We start from the raw sequence: 20,040 nt of genomic DNA, 5'->3' as shown, positions 1-20,040 counted from the left end.
GTATGTTTGTATACATGTATGACTGCTTTAAAATGAAAAAGTAATTTGAGTCTGATTAGCTCTCCTGCCTTTGCAGCAAGAAGACCAGATGTCCTCTGTGTGTGAGGGTTTTTTTCCCCCCGGGTTCTCCGGCTTCCTCCCACAGTCCAAAATCATGCAGAATTGTGGATTAGGCATATTTGACACTCTTAATTGACTAGGTATAATGTGACAGTGGATGGTTGTCTCTGTGGGCCTGTGTTTGACTGACGACCTGTCCAGGGTGTACCCCCCCCCCCCCCCCCGCCTTTGGTCCTATGTCAGCTAGGATTGGCACAGCAACCCTCATGGATGGATGTTTCTATATTAAATAAGGAACCTATCTAGTGGAAGACTTCTTCTGTGTAGCTTATTCCTCTTTTGTTAGTCGCTTTGGATAAAAGTGTCTGCTAAATGCTTCAATGTAAAAGTAAGCGGTGCAGAAAGATCAGTTGGAGTGCGTGTTTCGTGCTTTAAAGCAGAAGCTTATTACATAAAAAAAAATATGCAAAGGCCACTGTAGTTTCCTGATGCAGTTGGAAGATGAAAGAGAGGAAAGAGCGATGGAGCCAAAGGTAGGCAAAGTTTATTTTGACTTGGCAGAAGTTGATGACAAAATAGTAATAGTAGTTTCACGTTATTATTACCTTGAACGAGCCTTTTATGTTTATAGCAGGAGCTGGGATGCATCTATGGTGGCTGCCATTTTGGACCACCGTGTTCTTAAAAAATAATTTGAGTTTTGATGTTAACTGAAGGCTTCATAGGCTGAGGAGAAAGATTTTCAGCTGCAAAATGCAACTTCACAAGTAAATTAAGTGTAAATGAACGCAGGAGAAACTTTTTGCTCTATACTTTTGATCCAATCAGGAATCAGAAGTCCATATAGAGACGGTTCTTCCTGCTCATGAAGTCAAAGTTGTTGGTTTGTGATCCAACATGTTACAAGAGTAAATTGTTAGAACCATTTGCATAACCTGATTATACTTCTCCCAAAAAAAAAACCAATAATAATATGAATTTGTTGAATCTGATCTTCCACAGTGCGACAGCTTATCTTTGAGTGTCACTTACAGTGTTGGAAATGTTGTGACCATTGTGCTGTTGTTGTTTTTTAATGTTGTGTTAATGAAGGTAACGTTCCATTTAGCTGCTTCAGCTACAGAAAAGTCTCCTGAGAAACTTGAATAACACAGAGTCTGTCTGTCCTCTACTTTCTTTATTTGATGAATTGTATTCAAAACATCATATATAGTGGTGTTGGCTGCATTAGGATGACCACTTCAAATGAGGAATAGCATATCACTTCATCCGTGGTCAGAGGGCAGTGTGATTTAATAACAGCTGGAACTATCAGCAGCAGTATCCATCATTTTAACCGCAGTGTCGAGACGACTGCGTTTCCCACAAGCCTGAAAATATGTAGTGCGGTGTCTAAAATAAATCCAGGATCAACACTGTTGTTGTAATGGTCTTAATGAAAGCAACTCAAAACGAAAACCCAATATTTTATGCTTCGAAAAACTTGAACTTGAAGAAATGAGTCAGGGTTTAATCATTTCAAATTTATTGGTTTAGATTTTTGACGTGTGAGACATCGCTGACTGAATTCACAATAAGTAAACCAGAGCAATTATATCATTTTATTAACACGCTCCCTTAAAACCACGTGCGTGCGTCTCAGGTGTTGCACAACGTGTCGTTCTTTGATTTATAGATCTGTGGTGTGTCCAGTGTCTTAACAGAGTGCACGTTGTTTTAATATATATGGCCTCGACCACCTGGGAGTATTAGCCACAGTTAAGAGCCACTGAGCACTTAACCGTAATTGATCGTTTCCACAAATCTACCATTTTGGAACCGAACAGCTTGTAGAAAATGACATTTTTATTATTGTAAAACCACCGTAACACACACACACACACAGGTTTGCGCCAGTAAAAGACACAGAATGTATAAAAGATATTTATTGATCATTTTCATACATCATGATATAAAAACATGACCAACTGTGATTCATAAAAATGAACCTCACCTCATCTTTTTTTGTATCTTTGGCTTTGCTGTTGGCGCCACAAATGTCATCTTTTATTGCAAGGTTTCTATGTTTCTTTTCAAATTCAAATGCACACCGGTGGTTTAAAATCGTTTTTTTTTCCATGTTCGCGACAACAGGTTGATAGTGCTCCGAAGCCTCCAGGGTGCTTGGCACAACCATGGACAGACGATGCACTGCATGGTTAGATCAAGCACAATGGAGTCATGGGCAAAGAAGGAAAAACCCAACACACGATCCAGGTTTAGTGTGAGGCATCTGAGGGAGTTGGAAGCTGTTAAATGGGGTAAAATAATGGGAAATTGATGTAAAAGGAAAAACACAAGTTATATTTTTGCATTTGTTAACTTCTTTTTCTTGGTTTCTTGGCAGCATTGAAGACAGTCCTACGATTCGGTGCTATCTGCCCTACGAGCAACGGAAAAGAAGTCCAAAGGTGATCGTACAAAATATGACGATTATAAAATGCAACACAGATCCAGTTAAGAGCATCTTCAGAATAAAAAAAAAAAAGAAAGAAAAGAAAAGGACAATGATTAGTCATAGGTCAAACTCACTGCGGGGAAAAAAGGGCTACACCCTTCCAGCGCACGAACTGCGACAAACCCCTCCCTCCTGTTCTTAGCGCCTGACTCGATCGTACACGACAATTTTTTTTTTTTCAAAATTAAATCAAATCTACAAACGTCTTTGTAGAAATACTCAACATTTCAACATTTCGAACATTTACAGCAGGCCTGAAGAGAATGTTCAAGGCTCAATCCAATCGGGTCTCCATCAGTCGGTTGGTCGGTTTTTTTTTTCCAACTGATCAATGGAAACTGAGTTTGGATAATTCAGTCGCATCTCACTGAGTTCAGTCTGTGACATTTTACTTGTAATTGACTAAAGAAAAAGAAAAAAGAAGTCTGGTTGGCCTGTCGCACAATGAACTCAAGACTGATGTTACAGCTAAACTGCCGTTGTCCTTCTAAGGACGTTTTCTGTCGAGACAAAGCTTCTTCCAAATCTTCTATTCCTAACTGTGTTAACGGTCATTTAGGTGCAATGGTTAAGAGTCATGTCAAGCTTTTTGGATAGCTTCTCTCTCTCTCCCCCCCGTTTGACAATCTTGTTACCTTCTGTTTGCAGTTCTTTCAGCTCCCCGGGGACGTCTTACTAAAATGAGAGAGCATGGTGCGATAATCAAGTTAGACCTCGGGCAACTGAGCCACTCTGCGTGATGAAATTACACCCTAATACGTATGAATGTATCATGGAGGAAAAGTCGGTGCTTGTCGTGACCAAGTGCTATGACAGTGGGAGTAGTTTGGGTGATGGTGGTGGTTGGTGGTGATGGTGGTGGTGGGTGATGGTGATGGTGGTGGTGATGGTGATGGTGATGGTGGTGGTGCTGGGGAAACAGAACAATGAGGATGTTTTGAAGTAATGCTTGGTGGTTGATGAGATGGTGTGATGGATTTTTATGGAAACAAAAATGATTGTGAGACATTATGGATGTTCTCTTACCTTGTATTTGGAGTTTCAAAGTTGAGTACAAATCTCAGAATTTGACTTTAAATTTGAATGACCACAGTTTTTACTATCTATATTTAGAGCACAAATTTATACCAAGAAATTATTTTTTTTTTAAAAAGCTAAAAATGGTAGATTTTAGTAATAACTTACTCTGTATTTTACTGACCATCTCCGGCTTCTGTCTGTAGAAGATCTCTTCTACGCTTGTGGTCTCTCTCCCCAAAGAAACCCACCTTTTCCCCCCATCCGCTGGCCGCAGAAGTCGATGCTAGGTTGGTGTTGGTTGAAGGGCGGGCGAAGGCGCGATGGTGCTGAGCTGTCTTGGGGAGTCCTCCAGCTTGCTCGACTTGAGACAGACTGTCCTGTCTGCGTCCTCAGCACCCTTCAAGTCCCCATCCACTGCCCCTCCTTCAAGCTAGGAGGGGTTGGCGATGTTCTCTTGGGATAGGTGCAATGGCAAGGAGGACTTGGTCAGGCTGGGATTGGACGCAGGTCGAGGAGTTTGGGGGGGCCGTTGGTTCCGCATTTCATAAATATTAATACAAAGTCCTCCCTCTCCAAATGGGTAGATTCTTTAATTTTGTTAGAGGGGGAAGTGCTTTATTCACTTAATGGCTTTTATTAGTGCCCGGTCTTCAACTCTTTCATTAGCTAAAGTGCTGCTATAATTTACAGGGTAAAAGGGGTGGGGGTTGGGGGGGTGGTGGTGTCTGAGGAGGGTTGATCCAGCTCCTGCTGCTGCTGCTGCTGCTGCTGGACAGGCATGCATTACCTTCCACTGCAGCTTCTCTTTAAAATAAAAGTGTCTTTTCGCTCAAGTCTGAGTCAGAACTGTAGCATCAAATATCTATTGATAGTTCCCATGCTGAGTGATTGAAGCGTTGTTGTAAGTGATGTGATTTGTCTCTTTTGCACACTGACTTCTTCATATATAGGTGTGTGTATATACATATATACATCACTTAGCTGGAGTCCTGTCCTGTTGCAGATCCAAATCCTTGTTTGTCACCCGTGTCGTTCTGAATCAGTGTAACCTGTACTTAATTGGCAGCACTGATGGCACTTTTGAAAATGAAACGGCCGCTTATGTTGTGTATATAAGGATTTTGTGGTATTGCAGAAGCAGTTCTGATGCGAGACCACACTTCGTGGATTCCGTGCACTGAATTCATTGTGGATCAAGAACTAGGGGGTGATTTTTTCTTTTCTTTCTCCTTTTGCGGTTCTTTTTTTAGTGTAATTTTTTAATGTTTTAGTGAAGGTAGAAGTACACACATGATTACCACGTTATTTATTTTGTAATATACCATGAGTTTGTTCAAACTGACCAAGCTACTGCGGCCACATCTTTGCAGCATATTCAATATGCTGTAAAACAAACGTGTACTCTAGTGCATACAGTCATGGTTGTGCTTGGGAGTGCAGTCTTTATTCTTCAAATTTCCCATCTTGATGATATTGTGTTTTATTTACTTGGGTATGCAGTGGCGCCATCCACTGCAGTCACAGGCTACCGTCAGGTGCTTGGGACACAAAATGGCTGCCCGCACTATATTCAATTTGCTACATATTGACCACGTTTGCCTCCAGAAGTGCTCCCGGGTCTAAAGAAATGCTTTGGATTTTTTTTTTTTTACTACGTGTAGTCTTGTTAGTTGTGAACAGCTGGTGTACGATGTCCCCAGACTGTGTCTGAGTGAATGAACTGATTAACCTGAGTGGCCGTCCTTACCAGAGAGAGGGGGTGGGGCCAACAGCCTGAATAACTGCCTTCATCATCAATGTCACATAAATCACATAGCTGGACAGGGCTTCCAAATGAGACTTTTTCTTTTTTTTCTCTCTTCCCTCTGAGCCAGACTAAAGTGGTTGTGGTATCACTGTTGCAGAGTCCTGCTGTGTTTCATGTAACTGAGGAAATCTTCTGTGCTGCTTGAGCAGCAGAACTCATGTAACACATTAAATCATATTGATTCAAATAGACACAATATCATATATATGCATTTACACAGCTGGATTAAAATAATCAACCAAAAACAGCAAAATCAGGCAAATTGTCTTTTATTTGTTTATTGTACAGATTTTGGATTTTAATGCAAGTCTTAACCAATATTCAATATGAACTATTCATGGTGACAAGTACTTGGTTATTTTAAATGTGACACTTCCATTAATTCCATTGCTTTTTTTTCAAAGGGGGAACCACATGACACAGATGGTCCGATGTATGTATGACACTTTTATCGAGCAGCAGTGCAGAATGCTTTCATACACAGGCCATGCACTGAGATTAAAACTCTTTTTACTTTTTCACCAGCTGGATAACGTCTTCATCCTCCATCACATGGTCTTTGCCCACCTTTTGTGGGTTATGTTTCACAGATGATCCCCACACAAGAGCACTGGAAAAGGGTAAGATATGGAAATGGAAATTAAAATGATTGCACATGCAGTATTTCTAGACAGTCTTCAGCAAAAGCAGACCACAGCACAATTCTAAATATTCTTAAATGTTTCTTTAAAAGGCTCTGCGCTAAAAACCAGCCTACAGAGTACAATGACATCCTTTAGTTAGAAAGGCTCTCTCGTCGCAGAGTGTCACTGTCTGACCCGTTCATTCCCTGGAGGACGGGTAATGCTTAGTAGCACTAATGTATTGACCGACTGACGATCTCCGCTTTCTCATTTGAAGATGGTGGTGCAACATATCATCTCAGATACTAATCCAAACCCTCAAATTAAATGCTTATCTGGTTTATCTTGCCAGTAAAATGACAATAGCCGTCATTAAAATGACAGCTGTTTTAATCACTGCATGCAATTCTGCTGCAATGTAGTTCTTTTAATAGGAACTCTTGTCATTCCTGAGCACTGCAAATAAATGAGCTGAAATACAGAATAAGGCACTTTTGTGATAGACATCTCGAGGTTCCTTATGTACAGATGAATAAAACTCTTTTTATTCACTACCTGGCTACAGGAATGTACCAATTCCTTTTAATTTCTCAGTAGAAAGGAACAGATAATTTGAGAACAGTACTCACTATTTTAACTCCTTGACGAGGTTTTTGTGAATCTTTAGGCAAAAATCCTCCACTGTAGTATGATCATCAGGGAGTACAACGGGAGACGTGTAGTCAGGAAGTTGGCCTTTGGGTTTGGTGTAGCTGAAAAAAAAAAAACACCTCAGTCAAATAAATAATTAACATTCTGCATTTATATTCCTAATAACTGCAGTTAATTTTCCAATAAACTAAACACACATTTCCCATTCAGACAGCCCTTCCCAGTGAAATGATAAACCACTCTTACATTCGCACAAGCTGGAGATAATCCCACATCTTCTCCAGCAAGTCGTCAAAGTTCCAGCGGTGGTGGGCTGAGATGGGAACACAGTGGGCAACCTTGTAGATGACGTCCAGCTCCTCAATAGAGATCTGATCGATTTTATTGAGCACATATATGCATGGGATGTAGACCCTGTGGTGACAAAAAGACACTGTGAGACACAAAAAGACTGCACAATCACTTTTTTTTTTCTTGCTATTTTTAAACTAAAAATTATTTTTTTTTTTTTTTAAAGTGTACAATATTTACACCCACATCATCCCAATTTAGTTGATTACACTGAGGAATGACAACCTCTTAGGTTTCCAGGATAATTAAATAGAGATTATGCATGTCTGAAGAAATTGGAAATACAATTGTAGCAGGAGGCCCGCATCGCACATAAAATGCATTTTCTAATTTATCTGCATTGGTGTAGAGGGAACTGAAATAAGGTTTCAGTGCTCCACCAGGCCACACCCACCCGCGCATGACTAAGAAGGGCCCATTCTGGCACTTCAGCAGCTTACCGGTTTCCCTCCACCACATCAATGAGGTCATCAGCAGTGCAGTCGCCGCGCAGAGTGATATCGGCGTTGTGGATCTTGTACTCTGCCAGGATAGTCTTCACCGTTTCAGCATCCATCTCCGTTTGTGCACACTAAAAATAGACAGAGAGAGGGAGGAGGACAGACTTCATGTCAATCAACACACGAGAGAGTGGATAAAAGAAAAAATACTTCTAAGACATTGAGTAAAGCTTCCTTCAATATAATAATAATAATTCATTTTATTTGGAGGCGCCTTTCATGCTCAAGGTCACACGATAAATATGCTTGGGTAAACGGGTTCTAATTCAAAGAACTGGATATTTTTACATTATACAAAAACCTATAATGTTTTAGCTCACATTATTAATGTAATGCAGAGACAATGGTAACCGTTTCAGATATAAAACGAATGCAGCTGTTTTAAAGAAATGATGTGTAATTTCATTCATGTCCACCAGAGGGCAGCATTGAAAAGGTGTTTCAGTGTTACCAGGGAGATTAGACTTAATGTGTTTTTGGCATCTATTGCTGCAGATCAGTTCAAAGCTTTAAAAAGAGGATAAATGACTTGAAGGGCTGAAAACGATAAATCACATCATAAAAACGACAGTCATCTACAGACACTCAGATAATCTCGCTTTTCCAGCCCATGTGTTCTTTGAATGACAAGGAAACAGCCTGCGTTTTATAACAACGCCATTAAAGATGTAAAATAGGGAAAAAGTGCTGTTGAGCTGTGTTGAAACGCACTGTAGTTGTGAAGTTGATGCCTCCTTTGTCCTTCCTCTTGAAACCAATGTTGGGTGGCTGCTTATTAAGTCGGATGCCAAAGCCTTCCAGCTCGTGCTCTATTAGCCTCTTATGAAGAAGAGGCTTCAACACATCAAGCACTATGAGGATTAGGTTGCATGTTCGAGCCACTGAAACAGAAAGGAGCAAAAAAAAGAGGAAGAAACAAGGTTAGAAAACTGCTAGAAAAACAATTGCCACATGTTCATATTATATTTGCCCTCTTTTAGTCTGTATTTAACCACTTTACACATCTTTACCTGCAATGACCTGTCTGCCTCTGCCCTTGCCATCCTTGGCCCCCTCAATGATTCCTGGGAGATCCAGGAGCTTAAATAGGAGAAGGAAAGAAAAGAAAAGGATAAGTAAACCACTGTAGGGAGAAAAAATAATGCATGACACGAGTACCGAAACAAATAAGAATTTCTTGTACCTGAATTTTGGCACCTTTGTAGCGAATGACTCCAGGTACAGTTGTAAGAGTAGTGAACTCATAGGCAGCAACTTCCGAGTACACACCTGCAAGGTTACTTAGCAGTGTAGATTTCCCCACTGATGGGAATCCAACAAAGCCAATACGAGCATCGCCGGTTTTTGCTACATCAAAACCTGAAAAACAAAATACTCATTATGATAGTTTAAAGGACAGAAGTGGTGTACAGATCTCTTTTTTGTCACCGTGGCAGAAACAGTTGACTTCTGTGTTTTCTTGCCACAGTGAGCGCCTAAAGGACGTAAAATGATCTTACCCTCTCCTGGTCCACCTCCACCGCCTCCCTTTGGTGTGATGAGTTCCCTTCTCAGCTTTGCAAGACGTGCTTTGAGCAGACCCAAGTGGTGAGCTGTGGCCTTATTCTTCTGCGTCCTGGCCATCTACAGATTAACAGCAACAACATGATGTGTTTTGCATGAAAGGTATGTAATAACCAGTGTTTAATTAACAATTGAGTATAAGCAAATCCAGTCTCAGCGTTCCTTATTAGTTTTCAAAAATAATGTTTCCCACAGCAACAAAAACATCTAAATCAGGGACCTTTTTGGGAAAAAAAATCACTGTTGTACTGTTGTTGTAGTGATTAGAAATTAAAATTAAATCTTGATAATCCATCGTGATGTTGCTACAAAAAATATTTAGGATGATATCGCACACCATTTCAAAGCTTAAGTGTTTGTTTTGATGTATTGTTCACAACAAAAATGAATCAACCAAAGAATCTGTAAATGACAATAATGTAATAAATGGAACCCAATGATTTATTATTATTATTATTATTATTGTTATAATAAAAATACTGTTAAGTGTTGGTCAGTTTGCAGCAGTTTTCATTATAATTTTAATGTAGGGCCGCAGGACATCGACCTCACTGAGGATGTACAATATTTAATAAATCTACAGTAATTGTGATACATACAGACATTGTTCCCAAGTAAGGTTTTCTAGCTCACTTTCCTAAGATTCCCCCTTTCATACCCCAACTACTTGATGGGCAGAGAAATAAGACAATCGTTAAAATAATTGCAACACTGATATAACTTAGTGAGTCATTAGTTAAATGTACACAACCATTGACAAAGAAACTAGTTAAAAAAAACTATGTCTCAGTTGGAGTGATGTAGCATGCAGTTACTTTAGCTGTCAGCCGGTTTAACCGTGTAGCATATATTCTAGAAACAGCTAGAGGAGCGTAACGTCCTCCAGGTTACTTAATTTGAGTCAGAATATAAACGTGTTTTAGAAATCCTTAGTACTTGTCCAAAAAAATTGAAAACGCGAATAATACGTATATGCAAGGCCCAGCTGTGGGAACTAGCGCCAGCAGCTAGCGGTTAGCTAAAACGTGTCTGATTCATTGGGCTGCCTTCTCTCGTCTCCTCTTAACTCACCTCATTTTCAATCTCCGCTATTTTGGCGAGTATACTCATGGTGATTCCTGTAAATAATCGGCGCTTCCGAAACGAAATGGGAGGATTTTAATATGTAAGTGAGCAAAGTTGGACTTGTGTTTAGCGAGCACACGTAGCGCCACACCACGCACAAGTACCGCTGTGTGCGCTTTTTTCACGGTAAATCTCGCGAGAAAAATGCTCATGGGTCGAAAACGTTATGCCCAGTGATGTGACTGACAGGAAATGAGGTCCAATTCACATTATGACCATTATGACAAGACAGTTATTATTATTTATATATTCCACATTTTTCGGTTTTTTTGTTTAATATAGGACACATTAATACACGTGTCCCTATATCATTTCACATCAAATGATCAGAGAAAGACTGTGCAATGTAAACTCCCCCAGAGACACAGTCGTTGCTGTGTGTGATCTACATTGCCGGCTTTTGATCTGAATATATTTGACCTTCAACATTTTTTTTGCAGGAAAAGTTATATAGTTCATAATATATGTTTGTGAGTTAGTTGAAAGTTGAAGTAGTTGTTGAAATGCAATTGAAAAAAGGAAGAAAGAGAGAAACCAGGAACATGTATACCATAGTTGGGGATGTTGACAGCTTACATGACTTCCATGTGACCCAAATACCCTGAATGAATACCAAAATTGTATGACTACCCTAAACAAACAGATCACATCTCTCTTTTTTATTATTGGATTCAATATTTTACATTAAAACCTCCCATGTCATGTGACACTGAATCCAAACCAGTGGCACAGGCTGTTTACCTCACATTACCAGGCAATATGTGGTCTTAGATTGGATATATATCGAACACATGGCCATGCAACATGTTCTGTTGTGTTCTGGCAGCACAGCAAAGCCAAACAACAATGGAGGAGAGTGTGTGCATGTGAGCCGTTTTAGAGGACAGTCAAGTTCACGTGAGACGAATCAAATCTGCGACCAATCAGAATTGACCACTGCTGCTGGTAATGTGAAAGCAGCCATATTGGGCTACTACCTCAGACAAATCGGGCACATTTTAGAGCTTTTATTTTGTTATCAGGGCCATCTGGTGGTGGATTTTGTTGCCTCACAACAAGAGGATAAATACTGGATTGTCCAAAAGCTGAAATTGATAGCTTTGTGTTCCACCCGTGTGTGTGTGTGTGTGTGTGTGTGTGTGTGTGTGTGTTCTCTGCAGGTATTCTGGATTCCGCCCTCAGTCATGACAGACATGCAGATTAGAGATAACATTAACCCAACTGTGTTTTCAGCAGGGAATGTGTTTTTTAATCCCATAACTTTTCATAATTTTTTTTTATTTTAAATGTTATATGTGCATGCACCACGGTACCTAATTGTATATAAAGTTGAAAATGGCTGCACCACGACAAACATCATCTATCCATCTTCCACAGCTTTATCCTCCAGACAAAGCGCTGGTGCCAATCCCATCCGACAAAGGGCGAGAGGCTCCATCACAGGGCACCATGACAAACTTCATTTAAGCTTCTCACAACAGAAATGACTCAGGCCTGTCAAACTTTATATATATATATATATATATATATATATTTTATTATTATGTACTTGTTTAATGTTTAAGTCGCATACAGTATAATCTCTCATTGGTTTCTATGTTGCAGGAGTTTGTGGACTGAACATCTGAGATTTTGCTGACCCTTTGGTTGGCGTACAGGTTGGTGGTTTCGCTGGTTGATCCAGGATCAGTGTGGCTGATTTGATGACCCATGATGTGCTGCACGAGTGTCGAACAACTACAGCATCATAAGGTGAGTTATTAAGGGCCACATTGGGGCTTCTCACACAGTTGATATGGGAAAAGCAGATCTTTAAAAGTGCTTTAAAATTAAAATTAAATGTATTATAATGATTTGACTAGATATCTAAAATAAATTGATTTGCTTTTATATATATATATATATATTATTTAAAAAAAAAACAAAAAACAACAACATATAATTACCCCTTCCAGCACAGCCCAGGGTGTTATCTAAAGCATGTTATGTAAAACTTTAATGCAAGCTGAGGGATAGTGAGATTTTAAAATCTGTTTTGAAGATGACGTTAGGGGAAACGTTTATGAGAGTTTATGTTTCTGAACTCCAGTCCAGGGATTTTGTAACCAAATGCTAGACATGCTGAAAGTGTAATTTCTTACATCTCCTTAGTTGTTTGTTTCTTTGTAGGAGGTGTGCTTGTCCTCATGAAAATATACAAAAATAGGCTTTTTCTTTTTAAAAGGTAGACATGATCTCTGCACGTTGTTGTTGTTCAGGATTTCTTGTTGCTCACTTGGGATGAAAGCGAGCATAAATAGCACAGGAAGGATAGGGACAGGAGGTGAGACACAGCATGAGAATGGGGGTAATTACAGATTTTATGTACACTCAGTACATTTCTGCCGATTTCTGCAGGTCCAAGTTAACGCTATATTGTAAACAAACCGAAAAACGGAGAAGTCGGACGGGCTTTGACTTGAATCATCGACGTTAGCCACATATTGAGAACTGACAAGAATAAACCCATGCCAAAACATCTCAAATGTTCTTCTTTTAATGAACAACGCATCTTTTATATCATATGTCAGTCAGCATTGAAGTGCATTGATTAAAAATTAAGTGCAAGTACAGATTTTAATGCATTCACTTTGACTAGAGGAGTAAATTATTTGCATTGTCGCCCCCAAAATAGTCATTCTACAGGGCCACTCTGCAAAAAGAAAACTGCTATAGTTGATGCTGTTTCTAACCTAAAAGATATATGTTTCCCCCACGCTCCTTTCAAGCCTTTTAAGTTATCTCTGAGTGACAGTGTGTAGTTGTGAGTTTCATCTGCCTTCAATTCTGCCTTCTGTCCGTTCACTCCAGGCCATCAATCATAGCATTTTTCCTCGACATTGTTGACTGATCCCTGACTGATTTCTCAGCAGTTTCTTTGCTTTGAGGAACACGGAAAGTGAATCAAGCCTGCAGAAGCACAAAGTCTGTGAGAAGCACTATTTTAGTGCAATAGTTTCACACTTGTTAACCTTGCCACCTAAACCTGGCTACCTCTGCATAGAGATGGAGTAGAGTTCATATCACAGCTCCATCGATAGGCCTTAAAGTTTTTACTGAGAGAAGCGCCATTATTTGAGGTCTTGTCACCAGAGCAAGGATAACAACATCGTTTGAGGTAATAAAAAACAAATAACAGCATGAAGTTATCCTTTAAAATGCATTGTCCCCAGTATCTTGGATTCTGTCATCAGAATTTGGATAATACGTATTGAAACCATAAGGCTTTACGATAAATGCAACTTGGCCATATGATGGCAAAAGTCTTCAGTGGAGGCATTCCCCTTGGACTCTAGCTGCTCTCAGAGGAGGTGGGTGGTGCAGTGGAGGACGACCTCCGCCGGGACACTGACTGTGAGCGCTCAGGACTGTGTTTGTCATAAGGCTGGAGCTGCACCTCCAGGAAGTCCCTGTGCTGCTGGCTGATGATCTGGCTAATGAGTCCTGGCAGAGCCTGCAAGTTACTTAGTAGAGTCTCAAGCTTTGTCTCCAGCAAGGCGATCCTCTTCTCCATGTCCTCGCCTCGCTCATTCAAGTCCGAAATCATGTCATACATGATGTTCTGAGTCTGGAAGAAGAGAGACGAAACACACTTAAGATCGTCTACCAACGGGAGGTCATTTCTGATGATGGACAATCTGAAAATGCTGTGTCCAAAATGAGCAAACAGATGAAAGATAAACACACAAGCATCATCAATATGTCAGTAAAAGTATAGCATCTTCTGAAAAGAGGAAGAAAACAATTAGAAGAGGGTTAATATACAAATTCATCATTTTCTTAATTGTTTTTCAGTCTTACAGTAATACTCACATGCACCTATTTTACCAAATGCATTCCAATTTACTGCTCTTACATGTCTGCGGCTAATTTTGTGTGAGAGATGAGGACAAAATCCACAGTTTATTTGTTGCTGAGCCGAAACATGGAATTTTTATACTATATAAGAAAAAAGTTGTTGAATTTAGATGAACATTTATTTGCATTTCCTGCACAAACATGGCTGTGGATTTTTCTCGACATTAGTAAATGTACAGTGAAACAGCTTTAAGACCCAGTTCAAACCAGTGTATAGTCATTAAAAAGCCGACAGGAAAATTGTGAGTTATCAACATAAAAACCCAGCTTTTATTACTAAGTCCTGTAATGGAGTCTTTGGAGTGTTATCTATTGCAGCGACTGTCCCATTGTCCTCCACATTTGGACGAAAGCACAAGCTGAAAGTAGAACCGTCATGTACATGTTTGAAAAAAATAAAGCCAGCGGAACATAGGTTGTATTTCAGCAGTGGAAGCTGTTAGCTAATGAATCAACACCTCACAAGAGTTAACGATGTTTCTACGCGAGTCTTGAGCAGACAGGAAAGGTGCCTGCTGACTTTGCACGGTATTTTTCTTCTTCTCTTTTCTCTCTTTTAATGCATCGCCCATCTGCTCAGAGACTTGAAAATTCACTGCGGCTGCAATTTTAGAACTTCCAAGGTTCAGTCTTCAAATTAGTCAATGGCATACTAAAGAATCTTTGTCACACGAGGCATGAGGAGTGGGAGCTTTGCTGTTGGAGAGTCAGTCTCTGAGGTATTATTCAGTGGAGGACTAAATATCCTTCACAGTGCAGAGGAGGTGCCATCCATCACTTACCTTGTCTCCTTCTGATTTAAGGCCAGAATTATGGGGTAGGGTGTTTATGTGAATCACTAAAGTTGCACCGATGCAGCTCAGCCTAAGAGCTAATCTGATTCTTCATTTATGTGAAGAGTTAGAAATTGACTTAAGCATTTAAGCAGGTTGTGTATGACGAAATCCTAATTATCTCATTCCTATACCACACCTGACGCATTTTCACATGTCCCTGGTCAAAATTACAAACCCCCCCAAAAAAAATTGTCCCACACCATCATAAGTGATGAACCCACCAAATTATTTTACTGTGTTTTTATTGTGATAGAGATAAGATGAAATCAAAGTATAGCTCTGCAGCTATGTCTGAAAAAGGTGAAATGGCGGGGTAGTGAAGTGATGATGGAAAGCAAAAAATTACGACAAAATGTTCACAGTTAATATCGCTGTATAAATTCGTAAAGATGAAGCCAAACACCTCTTCTTCCAATTAATTAGGTTAATGAGAGGAAAGTTAAGAGATTTGTAGTAAAATAAATAATTAGCCAAAATCTCTGAATAATATGCTATGCCAAAAAAGCTTCCCCCCCACAGCAAAAACTAATCTAATCTCTTAAATTCATAGAAAAATAACTCTCGTATTCAGTTTTTTGTGTCATATCTGTGCCAGAGCCAAGCTAATTAATAAAAAGCCTCACAATCTCTCCCATTGTAGATCAATGTGGATACTGGAGGCGGAAGTAGGAAAGTCGAACTTTGACCTGGATGTCAAAATTGGTGGAAACGCCCCTCCACATGCTGCTAGCTAGTTTAGCAGATAACAACAACGATTTGGACTGAGACGTAAGTGATATATAACAACAAATGTAACATTTGACGTCGCTGTGTGAAGAAGTGTACGCGGTTTTTCTACTGTTGACAGCTGCCGTAAAGTGAGTGTTTATCGCCGTTTGTTTTCTGTGGACTCTGTTTTGTTGTTAGCATAAAGTTTGCGAGCATGCGCAGTGTGTTGATGCTGTAGCTGTACGTTGTTTAGGGTAAACACACGTTTTTAATTAGATGTTTAGGAGAGTTTCTTCCTGTTTCAATTAGTTTGTAGCTTGCCCGCTTTGACAAACGCAACATGTGAGTTTAATTTGTTTGAAAAAAAGATAAAGAAGTAAAGAAAAAGGAAAAGTAACAGGCACTGTTGTCTACGTGTTAAACTTTACTAAATTAAGTCAGTTCCACATCTATAACATGAAACAATTAAATGTGATGAAGGGCTCCAACTAACAATTATTTTCAAAATCGATTCATTGAGTAATCATTCAGAAAAAGTTGAAAAATGGTGATCGTGGTGTCATATGGATCAAAGAAACCAGAAAATATTTAAGAAGCTAAACGGTTCAAAAAACTTAAATTAGTATTATATAAAGCTTTAATTATTGCAAAATGTCTCAAACTGACTAATAGATGATCAAAATAGATGACGATTAATTTAGTAATGGTAGTAGTAAAGCAGCCTTGGTGTGTGATGGCATAAGATGATGGAGAGCAGAACATCATGAGGAAACATATACCATAATACAATTAATGCAGCATATACCACAGTTTATTAGTCTATTAATATACATTGCCAACCTTCAACCTTTTGGTCTCGAGGAGAATAGAAAGGACAGAAGAGGGGAAGAGATGATTCAGTATGCGGCGTGGGTGAACAATTTTTCAATTGTAGGACATGTCATTTATGTAATGGTTCGAAAATGCAGTGGTAAAATACTATATTTAACAGCCTTTGGCTTCTCTTTACTCTCATAAAACAACAAAGCCCAGTACTGAGACGCACAGTGCGGTGTGTCTCAGTGCATGAACCTCTTTCAGCTTCTTAAGGGGGACATGCCAGAAAAATTTCACATTGCACTGCAGTGGCGATGCAGCTGCCAGTGGTATGTTCAACTCTATTTAGCTCCATCTTTCCACAAAGAGCATGAGCAGAGTGAATCACCACTGCCCCCTTGTGGCTCCAGACTCTTGTAACAATGAGTAAAGAGCCAGTTTATCGACTGTCACATCGCAGCTCCATCTCCTGTTTTTGCAGCACCAGGTGATTGGACAATATTAACTTATACCTTTCATGACAAGCTGGCCTGAATCCACTTTGACTGTGGTGTATTCCTGAATGCCAGAAGAGCCCTCTGCCTTTTTTCTCCTCTTTCTCTGTCTTTAATTCTGGCTGAATCATCAGATTGCAGTGTGTCTCCCTTCCCAGGTTACTGTTTTTGCTGTGTCAGGCTGGCGCACTGCCTGGTCTTTCCCTAAGGTTTGTCAACTTCTGTTTAATGCATCTGGAGACAAATATCAGAGAACGTAGTAGGTGGAAAAACTGCACTGGCTGTTCACATATACACACAAAAGTGTTTTGTTGTAATTCTCATTTGGTAATTCTCTGTGGAACACCTCCTGGAGATAGTAGTTTTAACTGTGAAATAAAGATAAAAATGTTATTATTTCACACTCAGATGTTGCAAACCTGCAAACCGCAGATGAGAGCAGTCAGCCAGAGAAGCATCACACAGATTTATTTGGATCACCATTTTGAAAAGCCTGTCTGTTTATTTGACACCTGTAGACTTTGGTTATATGAGAAAGCACAGCTACGTAAGTGGATGAACCGGCATGCATTGCATTGAATTCAATCACACAAAGGGAAAGAAGCTCATCAGGATGGTTTGTCTGTCCTAATGCACAATGCAGCAGTAGACTGTTAGTCTAGCTTACCTTAGCAAGGTCCACTAGAGAGTTTGCTTGGTCATTCAGCTTGCGTTGCTCCATTTTAACACTTCTCAATCTGAACACAAGACCATTCAGAATCCAATAAATGAACGCTATCAGAGGTTTTATTTATTAGTATTATTATTATTATTATTATGTTTTAAAGAAATGTGTGCACACACAAAGGCATACACATGGAGAACACTCCTATAGGACATGCACAAGATGTGTGTAGAGAATGCAGGGATTGCAGGGGTCAGTCTGTTTGGTTGAGCTGCATGCAAGTGGAAAGGAGACCACGCAGGTGGGGGGGGGGGGGGGAGCTGCCACTGGAGAGAGAATGACAACAGCTCTGCTCAACCAATACATACAACCAAACTAAAGGGATGAGTCATAGCAGATCGCTAGTGCAGGGTAAATTGCTTTTATGAAATACTGTAACTGCATGAAGTGTCTGATTATAAAACACCAAAAAAAAGGCCCTTTCTCTTCCATTGTATTGGATGTTCAAGCCACAAATATCTTTCTTTTTAAAACAATGTGACATCGTTGGAAAAATACCAGCACATTATGCCAATTAAATTAATCTTTTTAATTGAAGCTGGCATCAATAAGTCATTTTTCCTGTGGCAGTTTTCTCATGAGATTATAATAATCTCTAAATTTTTTTTTTTTACCGCGCTAAAAAAATCCCACTTCTTAAGTTAAAACATCTCAGCTACTCCATAGAACATGCCTTTAATAATTCACATTTCCAGTTTAATTAGGCTTCTGAAGCCTATTTTTTTTGTTATCTCTTCGGGGGCTTGAAAACAGCAACTGTGCAGTATTGTAGAATGTTGAGTACGCATGGTTTAAAAATATTACAAGTGTGAGTCACTCTCACTCGCTAAATTACTCTTAGACTTTCAAGTTTCAACTGAGACCTGGCACAAAAACGGCAAGTTTGTCAAATGTTCAGATTTAGAAAAAAAAAAAAAAAAATCACAACAAAAAATGATAAAAACTAATGATGGCAATATTATAAAAACAAAAAAACCCATCAAGTAACGGAGTCATAAATATGCATGATGGGGCATCTGGGGAGTGGGCTAATTAGCCGAGATTCACCCATTCTCATGCAATGCAGGATCATTTATCAGTTCACTGAGGACAGGCAGATGTTGAGCGAAGATGACAGGTTTAGACCAACAGAGGGTGCAAAAGGAGCCACTAAAGTAAACTACAGGCAAGGGGAACATGTCCTGGCAACAGAGGACCCAAATGATTGCACAGAGCAGACTCTGGAGACAAGTACAGCATACTAAATATGTTTGTTCTTCCTTATTTCATTAATTAAGCAAGAGAAGAAAGAGGGGCTATGTAGAATACAATGTCTAAAATGATGAAAAGACAAAAGATATTTAATGTTTATTTTTTATTTTTTTCTTAATGTAAGACCTAATGTTAGAGATACACATTTCCCAGTTGGATGACCAGGTGCTGTTAAATGAGGTCAAAGCACAGGGCAGCTTGAGGTCAGAATGAGGAAGTCTTGTCTTTTATGTTCCACGCGTCTCCGTTCGTCACTTAATCATTCTCGTGGGCAGGTCTCCCTTTTGAATGGACGCTCTGAATCCGTTTGCTATTCATCAGGGGGGAAAACGCTACGCTAAGCTTTTCACTACCTCAGTAAATCTGCTCTGGCAATCTCAGTTAGTGCTCGGCTGTAATTCCTACTTTCACGACTTTCTTTCTTTGTCACGACCTCCCTTTACCTCATCGTGGAAAGACATGCTAATTTTTCCTCAGTGTAATGGACAGGGTGGTCACTCTGCAGTCCTGTTTTTTTTTTTTTTTCACCCCCCGTCTCTGCTGTGACAGCTTCACGCTGTCGGTTACAATTGCAGCCTCTCGGGCACAAGTGAGATTGCACGGAGGCTTTACCCTGACCTTTCTATCAGGTCACGTTCCTGTTTCAGTCCACTGATCTCTGAGCTAACAAGCACTCCTGCTTCTCACCATGCATGGCTCCCACTTTAACCTTGTGGATGGAGAGGGACAGCATTCCCACAGTGCAGGAGATTGTTAAACTGCACTGGCTGCGGCGCTTGTCTTAACGGCTGTTATGGCCCACAACATACTGCGACATCTTGCTGGGGTGATGTGGTGAAGAATGCACCATCTAGATAAACCGTGCGAGTGTTCCAGTTGTGTCTGACTGTCACTAAATCTGCAAATTCCTCTGAGTGCAGGGATGCATGACAGCTCTATGTCCTTCTCATTATGCTGTTTACAAGCCGTGGCAACACCAGATCAGCATATTTGCCTCTGTGTCATCCAACAGAGAAATGGAGGAAATGCGGCTGCAAATGTAGTAACAGGTGTAACAATGGTTCCACACACCGAAAGACGACCCGGAGCCCTGATCCGCATGAGCATGACCACTACG

The 20,040-nt window shown here is 39.9% G+C and overlaps 2 protein-coding genes across 2 annotated transcripts in view; both read right to left on the bottom strand.

The window, feature by feature from the left end:
• Positions 1 to 5,646: 5,646 nt before the first annotated feature.
• On the bottom strand, positions 5,647 to 10,300 carry drg1 (developmentally regulated GTP binding protein 1). The gene is made up of 9 exons (XM_083902193.1): positions 10,144 to 10,300; positions 9,009 to 9,132; positions 8,693 to 8,868; positions 8,520 to 8,589; positions 8,221 to 8,390; positions 7,450 to 7,580; positions 6,905 to 7,072; positions 6,637 to 6,759; positions 5,647 to 5,994 (listed from the first exon to the last, which is right to left on the bottom strand). The coding sequence occupies exons 1-9, from the start codon at positions 10,180 to 10,182 to the stop codon at positions 5,895 to 5,897; spliced, it is 1,101 nt and encodes a 366-aa protein (XP_083758319.1). The 5' UTR covers positions 10,183 to 10,300; the 3' UTR covers positions 5,647 to 5,894.
• A 3,228-nt stretch (positions 10,301 to 13,528) lies between these two features.
• The window catches only part of kcnn2 (potassium calcium-activated channel subfamily N member 2), a gene marked incomplete at its 3' end in the record, with an annotated part of 29,451 nt that continues 22,939 nt past the window's right edge, over positions 13,529 to 20,040 (bottom strand). Inside the window, exons 7-8 of the mRNA XM_083903078.1 lie at positions 17,616 to 17,685; positions 13,529 to 13,804 (exon numbers count right to left, since the gene is read on the bottom strand). Coding sequence (XP_083759204.1) covers positions 13,529 to 13,804; positions 17,616 to 17,685 — 346 coding nt within the window. The remainder of the gene's footprint in view (positions 13,805 to 17,615; positions 17,686 to 20,040) is intronic.

The sequence above is a fragment of the Microchirus variegatus genome (assembly GCF_963457635.1).
Source record: "Microchirus variegatus genome assembly, chromosome: 16".
NCBI classification, from domain to species: domain Eukaryota; kingdom Metazoa; phylum Chordata; class Actinopteri; order Pleuronectiformes; family Soleidae; genus Microchirus; species Microchirus variegatus.
The sequence above is the reverse complement of the archived record's forward strand: the minus strand, read 5'-3'. Positions and strand labels throughout refer to the sequence as shown.